The sequence below is a fragment of the Lutjanus erythropterus genome, chromosome 14 (genome assembly GCF_056507025.1).
Source record: "Lutjanus erythropterus isolate fLutEry1 chromosome 14, fLutEry1.hap2, whole genome shotgun sequence".
Classification (NCBI taxonomy): domain Eukaryota; kingdom Metazoa; phylum Chordata; class Actinopteri; order Lutjaniformes; family Lutjanidae; genus Lutjanus; species Lutjanus erythropterus.
The window spans coordinates 13,810,914-13,825,682 of record NC_139330.1 but is presented as its reverse complement, the minus strand read 5'-3'; the positions used below and the strand labels follow the sequence as shown (position 1 = coordinate 13,825,682).

General features: G+C 38.8%; 1 protein-coding gene across 1 annotated transcript in view; it reads left to right on the top strand.

Annotated features, from left to right (window-relative positions):
* The first annotated feature begins 472 nt into the window (after window positions 1-472).
* The window catches only part of cfap46 (cilia and flagella associated protein 46), a 52,196-nt gene continuing 37,899 nt past the window's right edge, over window positions 473-14,769 (top strand). Inside the window, exons 1-16 of the mRNA XM_084736280.1 lie at window positions 473-590; window positions 2,612-2,743; window positions 3,055-3,119; window positions 3,966-4,130; window positions 5,213-5,336; window positions 6,188-6,282; window positions 7,178-7,315; window positions 7,483-7,582; window positions 7,976-8,074; window positions 8,530-8,720; window positions 9,258-9,483; window positions 10,186-10,303; window positions 11,456-11,585; window positions 12,171-12,295; window positions 12,674-12,792; window positions 13,872-13,984. Of these exons, the coding sequence (XP_084592406.1) occupies window positions 2,648-2,743; window positions 3,055-3,119; window positions 3,966-4,130; window positions 5,213-5,336; window positions 6,188-6,282; window positions 7,178-7,315; window positions 7,483-7,582; window positions 7,976-8,074; window positions 8,530-8,720; window positions 9,258-9,483; window positions 10,186-10,303; window positions 11,456-11,585; window positions 12,171-12,295; window positions 12,674-12,792; window positions 13,872-13,984 (1,904 nt within the window). The 5' untranslated portion in view covers window positions 473-590; window positions 2,612-2,647. The remainder of the gene's footprint in view (window positions 591-2,611; window positions 2,744-3,054; window positions 3,120-3,965; window positions 4,131-5,212; window positions 5,337-6,187; window positions 6,283-7,177; window positions 7,316-7,482; window positions 7,583-7,975; window positions 8,075-8,529; window positions 8,721-9,257; window positions 9,484-10,185; window positions 10,304-11,455; window positions 11,586-12,170; window positions 12,296-12,673; window positions 12,793-13,871; window positions 13,985-14,769) is intronic.

Here is a 14,769-nt window from a genome sequence, read left to right as displayed (position 1 = left end):
TCCCAGCCCGGTCTCCGGTTGCATAGTAACGCTACCCAGCTACACACACAAATATTGGGACGTTTAAGGTCTAGCGGTAGCACTTCCTGTAATCCATGTTTAGTTTTTCGTTTAACACATTAACGCCGACACAGTTTAACAGGTTTTCATTTTTGTTAACTCGCTGACGTTAATGTTAGTTCCACACACCTGTACAGTTTTAATGGGGCGGTACCATTAGCGTTAAAACTGGCTGCGTTAACGTTACGTAGTTTTGCCTTGGCTAGCTATCGTTAGCTAACAAACGCAAATTAACCGTGTTAGCTCTAGCTAGGTAGTTAACCTTCACCTGAGATGGACCTGGATATTCGTCAGTATCTAACCAAGGCAAATGAGCAACAAGGTTTGTAATGAATCAGTGAGGAACATCTAAACTTATAAAAATTTGACGAAGTGTGTGTTAAATGTCCTGTAACTTCATGTGTGTAGACTATGGAGCTCTGCAGTCAGCTTACCGTGTACTCCAGGACATCACAGCAGCTAGAACCGACGGTCAGACACCACGCATTGGCCCAGAGTTGTACATTGTGTGCGCAGAAACAGCTCTACAGGTGAGACGGAGGCATGAATCATTGTGTAGTGTGTAGATCTGGTCAGCATACTGTCAGCAGGGTCAAGCACAGATTTTATAAATACGGAGGTCATGTGTCGCAGCCCCTGAATAAAAAGGCTCTAAATCAGTTGAGGATGTGGCTACTAAAGACAGGGGTGTTTGAGGACATACTGTAACGGTGCATTCTGGGACACTGATTTCCAAGTCACAGTAGCACTAAAGCAACAAGTACAGAGTGCACAATAAATGATACTTACAAATTCTGTCACAAGGTTCATACAGAGTCACTGAGGACAGTTAATGGTTGCATGTACATTTCCCACTAATTCTTAAAATATGGCAATATTTTGAATTTAATACAGGTCATACAAACAGCATATTCTGTTGGGATTTTCTAAATTAGGCCTTACTATGAATTTGAGCATTTTCTGATTAAAATGTGTGGGATACACTGGTATTGTTCAAGTTTTAGGAGCTAGTCTTTGGGCATAGCACATTGAGATTTAGATCCATCCTCATCTTTGTGTGTTGTAAACAAAACAACTAGCCAGCCGTTTGCAGTGCTGGGGAAGAGATGCATGCACAAAAGAAAAGTCCTCTGAAGAACACACTTTTAATCCTCATGAAAGATCTGGATATCACCAGTTTTTTTTGGTATACACAAATATCGCCACAATGACCTGTTCAAGAAGTTGGCTAAACAAATGAAAAAGGAAGGAACATCAATACTGGTGGAATTTTTGAAAAAATCCTATTTTGACACATAGAAGCATAATTGGAGGATGCACACTGCATGTAAACAGGAATATAAGTAGCATATTCATTTCCATTAGCCATGTAAACAGCTTAGAAGGAATATTGTCTTTTTCAGAATAAGGGCAAAAACAGAATATTTTTTGCATATAAATCTAGTTGTTGTAGGTGTGGACATTGGTCTACAGTCAGCATTAGACATTAGACTGATGCTGAAATCCACTGTATGAAAGACTGACGTGAAAAAAATACATGCTCTGAATGTGCCTGCAACCTTGCCTCCCAAGTGCTGTGAAGAGTAGTGTTTCAGTGTTTCATGTTGTTCATGACTGCTGAGATGTCACATAAGACATGATGCTTCAAGCAGCCTCCAAGACTGAAAGATTTGAATATGAATGTGAAAAATATGGAGCGCATTTATATTATTAAACAGGCTGCTGTGATAAAATGTAAGCTTTGTCATCTGTGGAAGTTCCTGAATTGTTACTGACGTTATTGGCACATAGAGAATATTTATTTGGTACAGGTATTTATATAGAAAATCATGAATAGAAACCTCTACAGGAGGATTGTATTTTGTCATTGTTTCATACAGTAACTTTAGTTAGCTAAATCTAACTATTCTCCCAGTAGGGAATAGTAATGAATATTCACTAATGTAGGCTGAATTGTCCTAAGGCAAGGAAACATATTTGAATAATGAAACACAGTGATATTCCATAATGTGATTTGTTCTGTCTTTTTTATATCACACTGCAAGTTTTCTCAGTGAAAATGCTGCTTGCCATGAAATCTCAGACTTAAGTGACTGTTGAATTAGTCCTCATCCTCAGCAGAACTACAGCACAATATTCTTCTGTTTTCTAGAGAAGCATGAATATTCCTGTTGCATGGAGACTGTTTTTTTAACATACCCATCCAGTGTTCATTGCTGTTAAGTTTTACTTTATAATGTAAAAGCATGAGAAAAATTCTCTCCTGACAGTACCACCATTCCTTGAATGATAACTACCATGTGTGAATTTATTTAACTTCGGAGACATCATATAACACACAACTGACATCCTCAAGGGCAACAGGCTGCAATTAAGATGATTTTTAGTCATGCGCAAAATAAATGTGCATCACACATACATGAAGCCATTTCTGAATAGTTTTAATAATGCATCAAATGTAGAAAAATGCTGGTAACACAATGTAACTGCAGATAAGGTTTAAATATTTATTTTGTTTGGCCTTTGTGCATCTCTTTTTCTGTGTTTTCAGCTGGGTTGTTTGGAGATAAGCACAGCGTGTCTAAAGATGTACTTTGAAGGGAATCCGCCAGCTAATCAATTTTTGTGTCGAGCCTACCTCTGCCAAGCCCAGCTGAAGTCTCCGCCGGCCACTGGGAATGTGGTGAGGACAGTAAATTAGACACATCCCTTCAAGGGGGTTGCGTGTACTGTATTTTGTGTGTCTGTGCCACAGAGACACAGCTATTGTTAAGGCATACTATACTCATTTAAAGTAAACAAGTCCTGTTTTTCACAGTATTATTCTTCAAGGTATATTGCCCTTTGTCTTTTCACAGTTATGTGCACTTTAAAGTATTTATTGCTATTTAATCAAACTGTGGCCTTTATTGAATAGTTGGTTTGTGTGATCTTTGTATGTTTGGATGATGTGACAAGTTCTCACTTCCCCTTTTGCATTGTTTTCTATTTCAGGAAGACTTTGAAGAGGCTGTTCAATGTTTTCTTAAAGCAATTGAAATTTCAAAACTTGAACCAAGGTATGTAACCTCTCAGAAGTGTGCAAGGCTTTGTTCTAACACTGTCAAGAGAGTTGACCAATTTATGCCATGCGCAATTTATCATCTCTGATATTTTTTGGCAATTGTCACAATAGTGCACCTGTGAAAACACGTAATGAAAGTGAAATATTCACAACAGGGAATGTTTTAGCTATAACAGGTTATGAGGGTTCAGTCTACTGCACAGGAATATTCTGGAACATTAAGGTTTGATTGGCAAAGAACATTGTTGAAAAATAACATGATTATTCATGCTTCAGAAGTGGATGAGATTCAGCATGTATTTTTCTAAAATACAACAGCTGACTTGAAATATCTGTGAGCACGGTGAAAGGATGATGTAATAACAGAAACAGAAAGATAAGGTCCCTTGTTCCTTGCTCTGAAAGATGTGCTTAGAGATAGTGGCTTAGCCTTAGCAAGCAATCAGCACTGAATCTCTTTGGTAATGAACTCGTAACCTGTCAATAAAAGGGCTGAATGTGCAATCCCAATTAACACCAAAGGGAATACATATCTAATACATTCAACCCAGACTAATGCACAGCCCACTCTCTGGTGAATAAATTAGCAGCACTCCAACAGTCTGTTCACACAATTTCCTCCAAATAGTGCCTTGAATTCATAAATTTCACTTATTTCACATAGATAGGCATACACAGGGTGCTCTCTTGAGGCTCGTTGGATGATAGTTTATCTACACACATTTGCAATTCACAGGACACAACACAGTGTTGACACTTGGTCCGAATTGAGTTGTATTATATGTGCATCATGTAAATAATTTAGTGTTCTCTGTTTACTGCTTTTGCATGTGTTTTACAGATACCACTTCATAATCTTCAATGCCTCAGTGCTGTACTTCCAGACAGTGCGCCCCCTCCTGCAGCCAGGGCGCTCCCTCCACCTGGTCCCCTCCCTGAGGCAGGTGGTCCAAAGTCTGGAGGAGGTGGCAGACCAGGATCACAGCTGGAGGGCTGAACTCATGATGCAAGTGACCTCACAATGCTCTCTTACTCATCTTTCATGAATAAGTCCAGTCCTGATTCTGTCCAGTCTCATGCTGGATTCATTGGGATGACATGCAGAGCTAATTAACCAGCAGTTCACTTGTGTCCACAGTTTTTTTCAACCCCTAGTTAATTGGTTGAATTGTTTTCCTCTATGGAGGGGAGAATATATTCTCTGCTCTAATGTAAGCTGTTTTATAATGTTCCCTCATGACACCCAAATGTTAGTTATCTTTGTTCAGAGGACATAATGTACCATTCATGTACAGTGTAAAGCTAGTGATACAGCTAGCCTGGGTATTAATAGGATTTTCTCCAGTATGCCTGAAATTCAAAGTATCATCTGTGTAATATAGGTTGGCCAACATGCATGGCTTTCATTTATGATCAAATGCAGACATAATGTTGCCTATAAGGCTAAGAGATAAAAATGAGAAAACTGGACAACATGTATGCCGATACTGCTGTAGACCAATATAGCTGTGATAGGATAATATCAGTCAATGCTATATTTGTCGGGCTTCCTACTGTTACAAGCTTCATAGAGTGAGGGCGATTATATTTGATTGTATTGGCTTGCATTGGATGTACAGTAACAAGGTGTATGACATGCATGAGATCTTGGTCCTGTATTGCTGTGGAGACTGCTGAAGTAGAACTCAGAACATTACCATATGTCCATATGTTGTGGAAATATAAATAAACAGTAAAGGAAAGCACCACACACCAAAGAGCTTATGCAAATAATGCAAATAAATACCCTCAATGGGAAAGTTTTTGGTGTGCAGACCTTTCCTTTTCTGTTCAGGTATTTTCGTGAAAAATTAAAATTATTTTTCTGGGTTTTGAGCCTATATTGGGCAGGACAGCTCAAGTGAGGACAGAAAAGGGGGAATGAGAGTGGGGGTGACGACATGCAGCAAAGGCACCCACGGTCATTGCAGTGGACCCACAGCCACAGCACATGGGACGAACACCCCACCAATTGAGCCACCAGGCCATCCCGAAAACCTGTTCTTTTACAGTGAAAAATTTACTCATTTACTCTCTGTTTTTATTCAGGCACCTGATTGAATGTCTTGTGGACTCTGGGAAAATGGAGGATGCTGCAAGTTTTGCCAAAGTCACAGAAGGATTTATCAAGTCACATACCCCGCATCTTTACCCCAGACTCTTTACATTACTGGTAAACAGCATTTTTTGTTACCTTCTAAAATGTTAGCAGCATTTTTTTTGTGGTTTAACACATCTAATTAAAACTGTGTTTCTCCAAAATGTCGAAATTTCACTAGATAAGAAAAACAAACTTGTTCATGCAACTCATCATCCTTTGTTAGATGAATTTTTCAAATAATTGATTAGTGTGGATCTTTACAGGGAGACAGCAGGTCAACAGTATATGTCACACAGAAGTGGTAAACATTGCCTGAAAGCTGGGAAACAGAAGATTATAAAAGATGCAACTCAACACTGTGTGTCAAGTTCTTTTTGTCATGAACCTGTATTGTCTTTAGGTACCTATATACCAGTTTACTCTAGCTTTAAAACTGAGCCTGCTGTCCTCTGAAAGTGGCAGTGACAGTAATGTTTTCAGTTGACATGGTTGTACCTGCAGTGTTGAAGAGGTTAAATCTTTTTCTGTATCTGAATACCTAAAAAACACCAAATGTGGAAATACATGGTTTTCATGGGACATTGTACTTTCGTCACTAACTTGGTAATGCTTTATCAAAGTAGTTCAGAGATGATCACTTACAACAAGGTGAAATGCCATGTTCAGGAAATCATCATGGTCTTGTTGCATCTCCATAGACTGTGTAACCAGAATCATAATTTTATCTTTACTTTAACTCGTCCCTAGATTGAACCCAATCCTAACCTGACCTTATTTAGAAACTCTGCCCCTGTCTCATACTAGTCTGGACACTGGTTATCTGTGGAATCCTTTTCATTCAGTTTAATATGAATTACAGTAGACCTTTTAGTAAAATGTTTTGGGAAATAAAGAGTAACTCCTACCTTTATTTTTTCTTCTAGGTACATCACAAGTTGGCAGAGGATGATTTGCTCGTTGAAATGAGCAGGGACTGTACTACCTTAACGGTCATTTATAAAATACACAAATTTAAAAAGTAAGGAAAGTTTAAGTGTTATATTTAAGTAAAGGTTTATTTGTTGTGCGCTGAAATCACTGGAGGATTTGTTTTGCAAAAAGCATTGTTTTTGTGCTGTCATGATGAAAGCCTGTTCCATCTACAGTATCTGCTGCTAAGATAAACAAGTTGTACTGTAGCCGTTGTTCTCATAGAAAAAAAAGCTTTGATCTGCTTTAACAATGTTTGCTTTTTAACAATTGAGGAGGCAACACTGTGTTTGAAAGAATCTGCTGTATAGATTGATTGCATATTTGCTTTTTCATAAGAATGCTTCCTGCTAATATTAGAAGCAAGTTCAGTCATAACCTTTATTAGTAATGACCTTGTTAATGGTCATACCAAGGTTATGACTTGCCCAAAGTTTTACCATTCTGTATTCGTAACCCGCAGTATGTATTTTTAATGTGCTTAAGCTGTAGCACTTACAGAGGGATGCTGATGGGTTTTGATCCTGAAGCTTTTATACCTTCAGCTAACTTGGAGACTCTTCAAACATTGACCCAATGGCTCTGCCTTTGGCGTCCCATAGTGAGCAGATTTATCCGGCTGCCTGCTTATATGAATAGTTTAATACCATGGCTTCTGGTGTAGCATAGTACAAACCCAGTCTCAGCCCCCAGCCCCTTTCTGTAGGCATGTACTCAACATGTCAGAGCTCCTTATGGTTCTTCCACTCAGCTATAAACGTTGACAGCATGACTCAGTCTGACTCAGCCATCATCGGCATCATATAGTTATTTTGCCTAAAGTTTATGCACTGTTGGTGTGAGTATATTAGGGTGTGAGTGAAAATACAGATGCATGCATACTCTTGGAAGTGTAGCATAAGTGTATATTAATGTACACAGACAGGTCTTCATGTCGTTTGTAGCAGGCTGGAAGAAATGAGTGTGGATGAGCAAAAAAAACAGGAGCTTAAGAAGATTTTACATCTCCTGGTGGATTGTACCAAAGTGTCCAACACAACTGTGAATCCTCAGAGCCCAACACCCATCCAACCAGCTGACAGGTCTGTGACCCCAAGTGTCCTTAACAAATCTCCTGCCCTTACCTTTGTTGCTCCCTGTCCTCTTCCTAAACAGCCACATATGGATATCGTAAGGGCAGTACGTGGCTCAGATTACTGTATAGAAGTGTTGTGAACTGTATAAATTATGTTTTATCTGGGATTTGCAGAGTTGCCTTCCTCCTGGAGCTGGCTCTGCTGGCCTTGCAAGTGCAGCATCAGAAAGTAGCTGCCGACTGTTTGAAAGAGCTAAAGACGGCAAGAGAGGCTGTGAGTGTCCGATATTCTCTTGAAACCTCAGGCAGTAGCATGGCTCCATGCTGTAACTGTACATATTATAGAAATATGCAAATGTATGCATGGAATTTGACATCCTCTCCTAAGTATGCTCTTGACAATAGATGAGATTAATTAGCTGAGCGCACACCCAAGAGCTAGAGATGTTGCTGCTTTTTGATTACTTTCAGCAATGTAGAATGTATTTCATAGAGAGGTGTGTAGCATTTTTAGATATTTGCCCTTTTCGCTCCTGCATACTTTGATGATGTTACATAAAATGATAACATAATTATTTTTTTGCATAGAATATGACATATGTGTCATCATCATACCCATGCTCTGTTGAATGCTGACTTTTGAAATCACATGTATTTGTCTTTGTAGAGTATTGGCCAACGCATAATAATGGAATGTGTCAGCTGTGAAATCAACCTTCTGAAGAAAGAAGCAAAGATGAATGTCTATTCCAAAACCAGCGTGGAGGTGCTCGATCATATGCTTGAATGATCAGCCATGTGTTTCCACCACATGTTATTATGCAGGCAGTGGACCCATTCAAGGAGGCTTGATTAAATGTTAAATTGTATTTTCTTTAATCTTATTCTTTGTTTAAAGGCAGTAAATCCAAAAATTCCCCTTCACCTGAATTAGTGTTCCTAACGTATCTAGAAGTGTCTCATCAGTTAGAATTTCAGTGGGGAATTTTAATTATCAGGATGATTTTTTTTGGTCTCTCACAAGAAAAAAAATCTTGAGGGAAGTAGGATCATGTAATCTCATTTTGTACCATATAATATTTTGGTCTGAAAACTGTCACATTTAAAAATTGGCACCACATATTTAATCCAATTCAGTCCAAGTATACTTGCCAAGTGATAGAAGTGTTGTGCTGTCACTGCTACAGGAGAGATCCTCAATCTGTAGTTGTTATCCCACAGGCCCGGCTGAAGGAGATAGGAAAGCTGGATCAGTGGCTGCAAACTGCAGTGAGGGAGGGGGACCCTCAGGCCGTGCAGGCAGTGTGTGCTACCCAGTGGAGTTTCTGTCTGCCCCTCTTGCAACACAACCTCAGGAAATACATCAAAAAACCTCTACTCCATGTGGCCCAAATACTGGAAGACATGCAAAGGTTTCTAGCTTTTCAAATTCATCATGATGCATAGTTATGTGTGTATGTCTTAGGGCATTTCAGTTTGTTTATATTGTTGTGTTTACACTTAACTGAACATATGTTTGACTGTGCTGTGTGGCTTAGTTCACCAAAAAAAGAAAAACAGGCTGTGGCCTAATTCAACATGCAAGTCCAAAGGAATAATATTTTTTACAGTATACAATATACAGCAAGTGCACTGGGCTTTTCTGCAGCCACATTTACATTTTTACCATGATTACTTTCAAGCTTTGAGGAAAAACACTTTTTCATAAATGCAGTATACAGTGGATTACAAAAAAAATGCCATTATGATGATTTATGGAGGAAACAGTAGTTTTTTGTTTCTTTGATTGTAACCTTTGGTTACAGTTACTGAGAGACAATATTTTATTTTTGAAGATTACAAAGTAGATATCATTAGTATCTCCTGCACCTTGGTATCAGACCTACAGACTCTTGTTACTATGTAATATATTAGTTTATCCTCGAAATGTTTGTGTGTTATTGTCACAGTATGTTGCTGGAGATGCGCTGTCAAGTCCACTCAGAGCTGGCAGTGATTGAAGAGGAGGAGGGGTGCCTGGAGGCTTCTTTGACTCACCTCCAGAAAGCCATGCTGCTGGATAATGGGACACAAAGAGAACGGCTGTTGTCAGCTCTCCGCCTCCTGCAGCTCAGAGGGACCCTCTACCAAACGCCCTCCCGGACCGAGGATAAAGCCGCCATGCTTATGCAGCAGGTTTTCAGTCCATCTGTGTCAGACATTTTAACATTACAACATGTAACAATTCTTTAAAGCTGAACAAGGCAAGATTTTTATGCAAAAACAGCAATCATACTTAGTTACAGTGAAGGAGAAGAGCATTGCTCCAGAACTTAATTGTTGCATGATTTTTGGGTGGTAGTTTACTCACGTGCAGCGTGCTAGTTTAATGAGACAAAAGTAAGTATTGTTTATATACCATACAATAAAATTAGTGTGTTTTTATGTATGGTGTTGTATTTTAAAGTCACAGAGGACACCATAGCTGCTTACAGTGCTGTAAAAAAACTGCCAGGCTACAAGTTACAGCAAAGTACCAGTACTGCTCACTGATGAAAATATCTCTAGTTATACTTATTTTATTGTAGACAGTAGAGAAAAGTTGTTTTTCACTAAAGCTCTTGTTGAAATGCCTGAATTACTGTTGCAACAGTATCTACTGAAGTTGGGCTGAAGTTGAGCCTCTCTCAATGTCACTGCTTTTCCTTCCTGGGCTCTCCCTCTCATCCTCATTCTCCCTCTTCCTCGTGTGTATGCATCATTGCCCTCCATTTTTGTTAAAGACAGATACACTCAGTGTTAGTTTTCCCTGTATGTAATTTTTAATTTTAGTATGTAAGGAATCATAAAATATTGTAACATCCTGTCTGACATAGAACCTTTCACTCTCTTTGTCAGGCCAGGGACATGCAGCCTGATGATAAGACAGACATTTGTCCCATCCTGGTCGCTGTGGGTCTCCTTTTGGCCCCTGATGATTTCCAGATCGTGTTGGACGCAGACAATACCTCTGAAAGTACAGATTTCTCTTCCATACTTTCAGTTCTTACTAAGACACAATAACATCTCTGATTTGCAAAAAGGTCTTCTCTAATAGGGATACAGTAGCTTGAAAAAAGTCAGGACAGAAGCTCTCTTAGTGGTAGCGATAAACTTTGTCGGTAGGTTGTGTACGATTCACCAGATAAGCGGCGTATGTTCCAGTGTAGCTCATAGTGAAGCCCCATCAACTGTGCGCAGTGGATCATGGAGCAGAGGAGCCTGAGCTTGGGGAGAGTCTTTGATCTCAGACTCATTCCAGGCTCCTTGGTCCACAGCATTAAATCAGCATTCAGCAGTCTTAATGACCCAGGGAAGAACTTGCCTCTGACAGCTAGTCAAAGGGCTTCTCCTGCAGGCATGGGTTAAAAGCTTCGGTCTCTACGCCTCTTGTTTTTGTCCATAAACCTCAAGCATCCCCTAGATGATGGCACTTAAGTATTGTGTTCTGGGCTTCAAAGCCAGCACACCAAGTAACCCTTGAGGACAGAAGAATTAATTAATTGCAGCATGTAATGTGTGTTCATCAGTGAGAGGTGTTTGCATGAGAGAGTGTGTGAGTGTGTTTGAACTCTCAGGTAGAGCACACAGGCACTGGAGCATTTTCTCCTTTGAAACACTCCAGTCAAAGTCACAGACCTCTATTTATAATTCTGTTCATAAAATAAATGCCTGAATACCCCTGTTACTGACAATGGGTCTGAATGAAAAACTGGAACATGCTTGTTTTTATGTTTGTTTTTGGTTTTGTTTTGGGTTTTTAGTCTTACATGTCTAATCTGAATGCAATGCAGTCAGTAACATTCCTGTTTGAAAGAGATGGCAATGTTGGAAATGGGCCATGTGCTCTTGTAGTCCCTCAGTTGTGCTTCATGGAAATGTCATAATAAGAATCATTATGTAACATCCTCAAAAGTATAATATGCTCACTCTGCATATGAGTGCACATTTCTTCCATGTTCTTTGAATTACAGGCAGTCATTTAGGTCTAAGGAGAATGACTAGACTTTTTGTTATGCACACTAGCCGGAAAATTATATTGATTTATTATTTAGAGAAAATGCAGAAGCTTTTCCAACAGTATTAATAAAGTTCAACTTATGTATTCAGTACTTCAACAATTGTCTAGTTCCCGTAGGCAGTCCTGGATCTGGACCAGTGGCTCAGCTCTCTGCGAAGGCTCAGCATCACTCTACATCTGTGGGGAAAGTGGATGGATACCTGGCCAGACAAGGAGATGACACAGACAATGCAGAGAGGTGTGTGGGTTTGTATGTTTACTTGTATTGATTGTGATTACACATGTATGTGTATGAATACAAATGAAGGCCTTTTTTTCTGTCTTGCCAGTGTAAAGGCTTTGTCACAATTATTTAGTTCATTATTATTTAGTTGTAAGGCTTCCCAGAAATCCTGTTGGAATATTGGCCATGTGATCAGCCTTTTATGCCTTGTTGAATTTATTACTTCTTACTGTTACTGAACATTAGATACTAATGGTAATGTGTGATATATTGGTCCTCTCTGCATTTAAAGTTGTTGTGTGACTATAAGACTCTGCAGCCTTGTATTACATCTCCTCATTCAAAGCACATAGTTGAGTTCCCCCGTCTACGGATACCATTACAGTAAAAAAGTGTGCACATCATAAATGTCAGGCTTAATGGTCAGGAGAGAGCAGAGCCATCAGGACTTGTAGATTTCCCAAAGGAAACCTTTATTATTCATGGTCCTGCAAACAAACAACTCTAGATCATATATGTACAGTGTGCTGCTGCGCCCTTGCCCTGACCTTCACCTTTTAAAAAGGAATCATCTTTTTCTTTATTTTCTGGCTGTTCCAGGGTCAAGTTGTGGGCAACACTGGCAAAGACAGCCAGGAAATGGGAAGTTTGGGATGTGTGCCGAGCTGCTTGTCGATTCTGTTTGCTTTATGATAACGAGAGATGGAAGATTCCCAAGACTGACAGTAAGATGATGAATGATTCTTAGACAGGCGGTAAAATATCAGAAATATTCCTGTAACTGAGGGAGAGGGTATTAGAATATTAGAATGACTTAAAGAGAAACCACTTAGTTATATAAATGCTGTGTGATCTAGTTTGTAGAACTGCTCTGCCATGATTGCAAGATTGTAGCTCATTTTGTCTTGTGTGAATCAGATTTATAAGACTAACGGATCTGATTTACATGAGGTTTAATTTGGTTAAAGGCATCTCTAATGAAAAGACACAGGTAGAGAGGCAATAGTAATAGTAGTGCTAGCTGTAAAAGTGTTAAATACACAAAGAAGAGGTTTGCTGCCATTGAAAGAATTCACCTAACAGATTTTGTGAATTTGATCTAGAATGTCAGTCCTCGGAGGAAGAAAGCCAAGCAGAATGTCTTCACAGTTCCAATGTAGGCCAAACCCGTGTGAAGGACTTGCTGCGCCTTTTAGCTGAAATCCATTTCATCAGTGCTGAGGTGAGTGCTTACTAACTTATGCCTCTTAATGCACATAGACACTTTTCACGGTATGATTTCATAATCTAACAAAAGATAAATTTGATAAACTTAAAATGGTGAATGACAACACTACACACAATGACTGGTGGGTCTTCCAGGAACACATACACATTTTCCCGTTGTTATAATGATAGAGAGTTACACCCAGTGGCAATTTATTGATTTTGTTCTACAGATAAGACAGAAAAACTTTCGGTCTGACTTTCATTGTGTCCCTTTTCAGTTAGTAATGCTAATGTACATAATTAAAGAGGAGTACATTCATATTCTCTGGTCTACCAGTTTTTTTTATTTTCAGTCTTATTTGGATGCAAAGGTTTTTGTCCTGAGGTGTTCACAAAAAAAGAAAAACAAAATCAAAAATCTACTCTCTTAGATCATAAGAATATTATATTTGATTTTTTTTGCTTGAGCTCTTCTTTTGAAACATGAGATTAGGAACAAAGATGGCTTGCAATAGTAAACATGCATTTTGGGATTAGATGTAGATGTTGATTGGTTGGAGTCAGAGGCTGTTGTGCTTGTCATATGAGCTTGTCTTATTGTGTAATCCCACTTCCCATCAAGCCTGCAGCTCCAAGCCTTTATTAAGCCCATAGAGATGTTAACTTGACAGCACTTTGAAGAGAATGAAGACAACTATCCACAGCAACTACATGACCCTGCCAAAACTGACTACACTGTAGCCTCTCTTGCTCCTCTCATGTATATCTCTCTTTGTTCCCTGACACGTGGGTATTATTTTTTGGGAATTGGGTCATAATTCATTAATTTAAAAGGTACCTACGTCTCAGTCTGATGATGAAGGCAGGATCCTCTTGTCTAACCTAAGTTGTCCGCCACTGGAGTAAAATGCTCACCAGTCATTTCTCTTTCTTTGATCTGCTACAGCTGAGCTTTAACGGTTCTAGAGAAGCTGTCATCCCGTAGTGGGAGGTTTTCTTTTTTTTTTTTTATTATGAAGTTGTCAAAACAGGAAGTCAACTTTAACGTTACCTTTTGAAGTCGAGGAAATTAATGTATTCTGTTTTACTCAGGCCACCGTCCAAAAGCTGCGAACAGAAGGGGTGCAGCTTAACAGCCCTGCTGTGACTGCAATGCATGAAGAGCTGTGTGTTTCTGAAGAGGATCCACACTGGGTTGTTTACAGGTAAAAACATAATGTACACACATGCTTCTTCATAAAACTGTAATACTCTGTTTTTTAGCTCTTCTGTCTATGCACTGCATGCTTCTGTTTTATTAACATATCACAAATTTAGTGTTGTCTAAAATGTTGAAATATCCATGAATACTGAATATTTGCAATGCTTTCAACACTCATTTTTGTCAGTATCGATACTACGGAGCTGACACAGACCCCTGCTGTGCCCACATGGCCCCGCCTCCTCTCACTTACTCACAGTGCTGTCTAGTTCTCGCCACTTGGGTCTTTTCTCTTGTTGAATATTTTATAGTCTTGTTATAGTTATCTTAAAAATTTGACTATGGTATCGAAAATGGTAGTGAATATTGATATTGTTTTGAAATGAAAATTTCCGATATTGTGACAATCCTACACGGAAAATAGTAAAACTATTAATTTTAAGTCCAAATTTGTAACTTTGTTGACCAACCAAATTTGCTTTACATGCTTTACATTTCCCATATTTTGTTTTTACCAGATAACACACAAATTCATGATTTGATTTATTTTAAAAATTGATAAGATAAAAAAAAGTTTTGTTTGTTGTTTTGTTTGTTATATATGATTAAATAATTATCTACTAATGTGTCCATGTACCCCTGTAAGTGTGGTTGTAAAATATAATTGTATAAATGACCACTATTTTGTACTTCATTGACAGTAGCTCATTTATTGGAGCAGTGAGTAGTCGTTTAAAGTGAAAATGTTTGCATAATTGGTCAGAGATAATGATAGACAGTAGTGGGAAT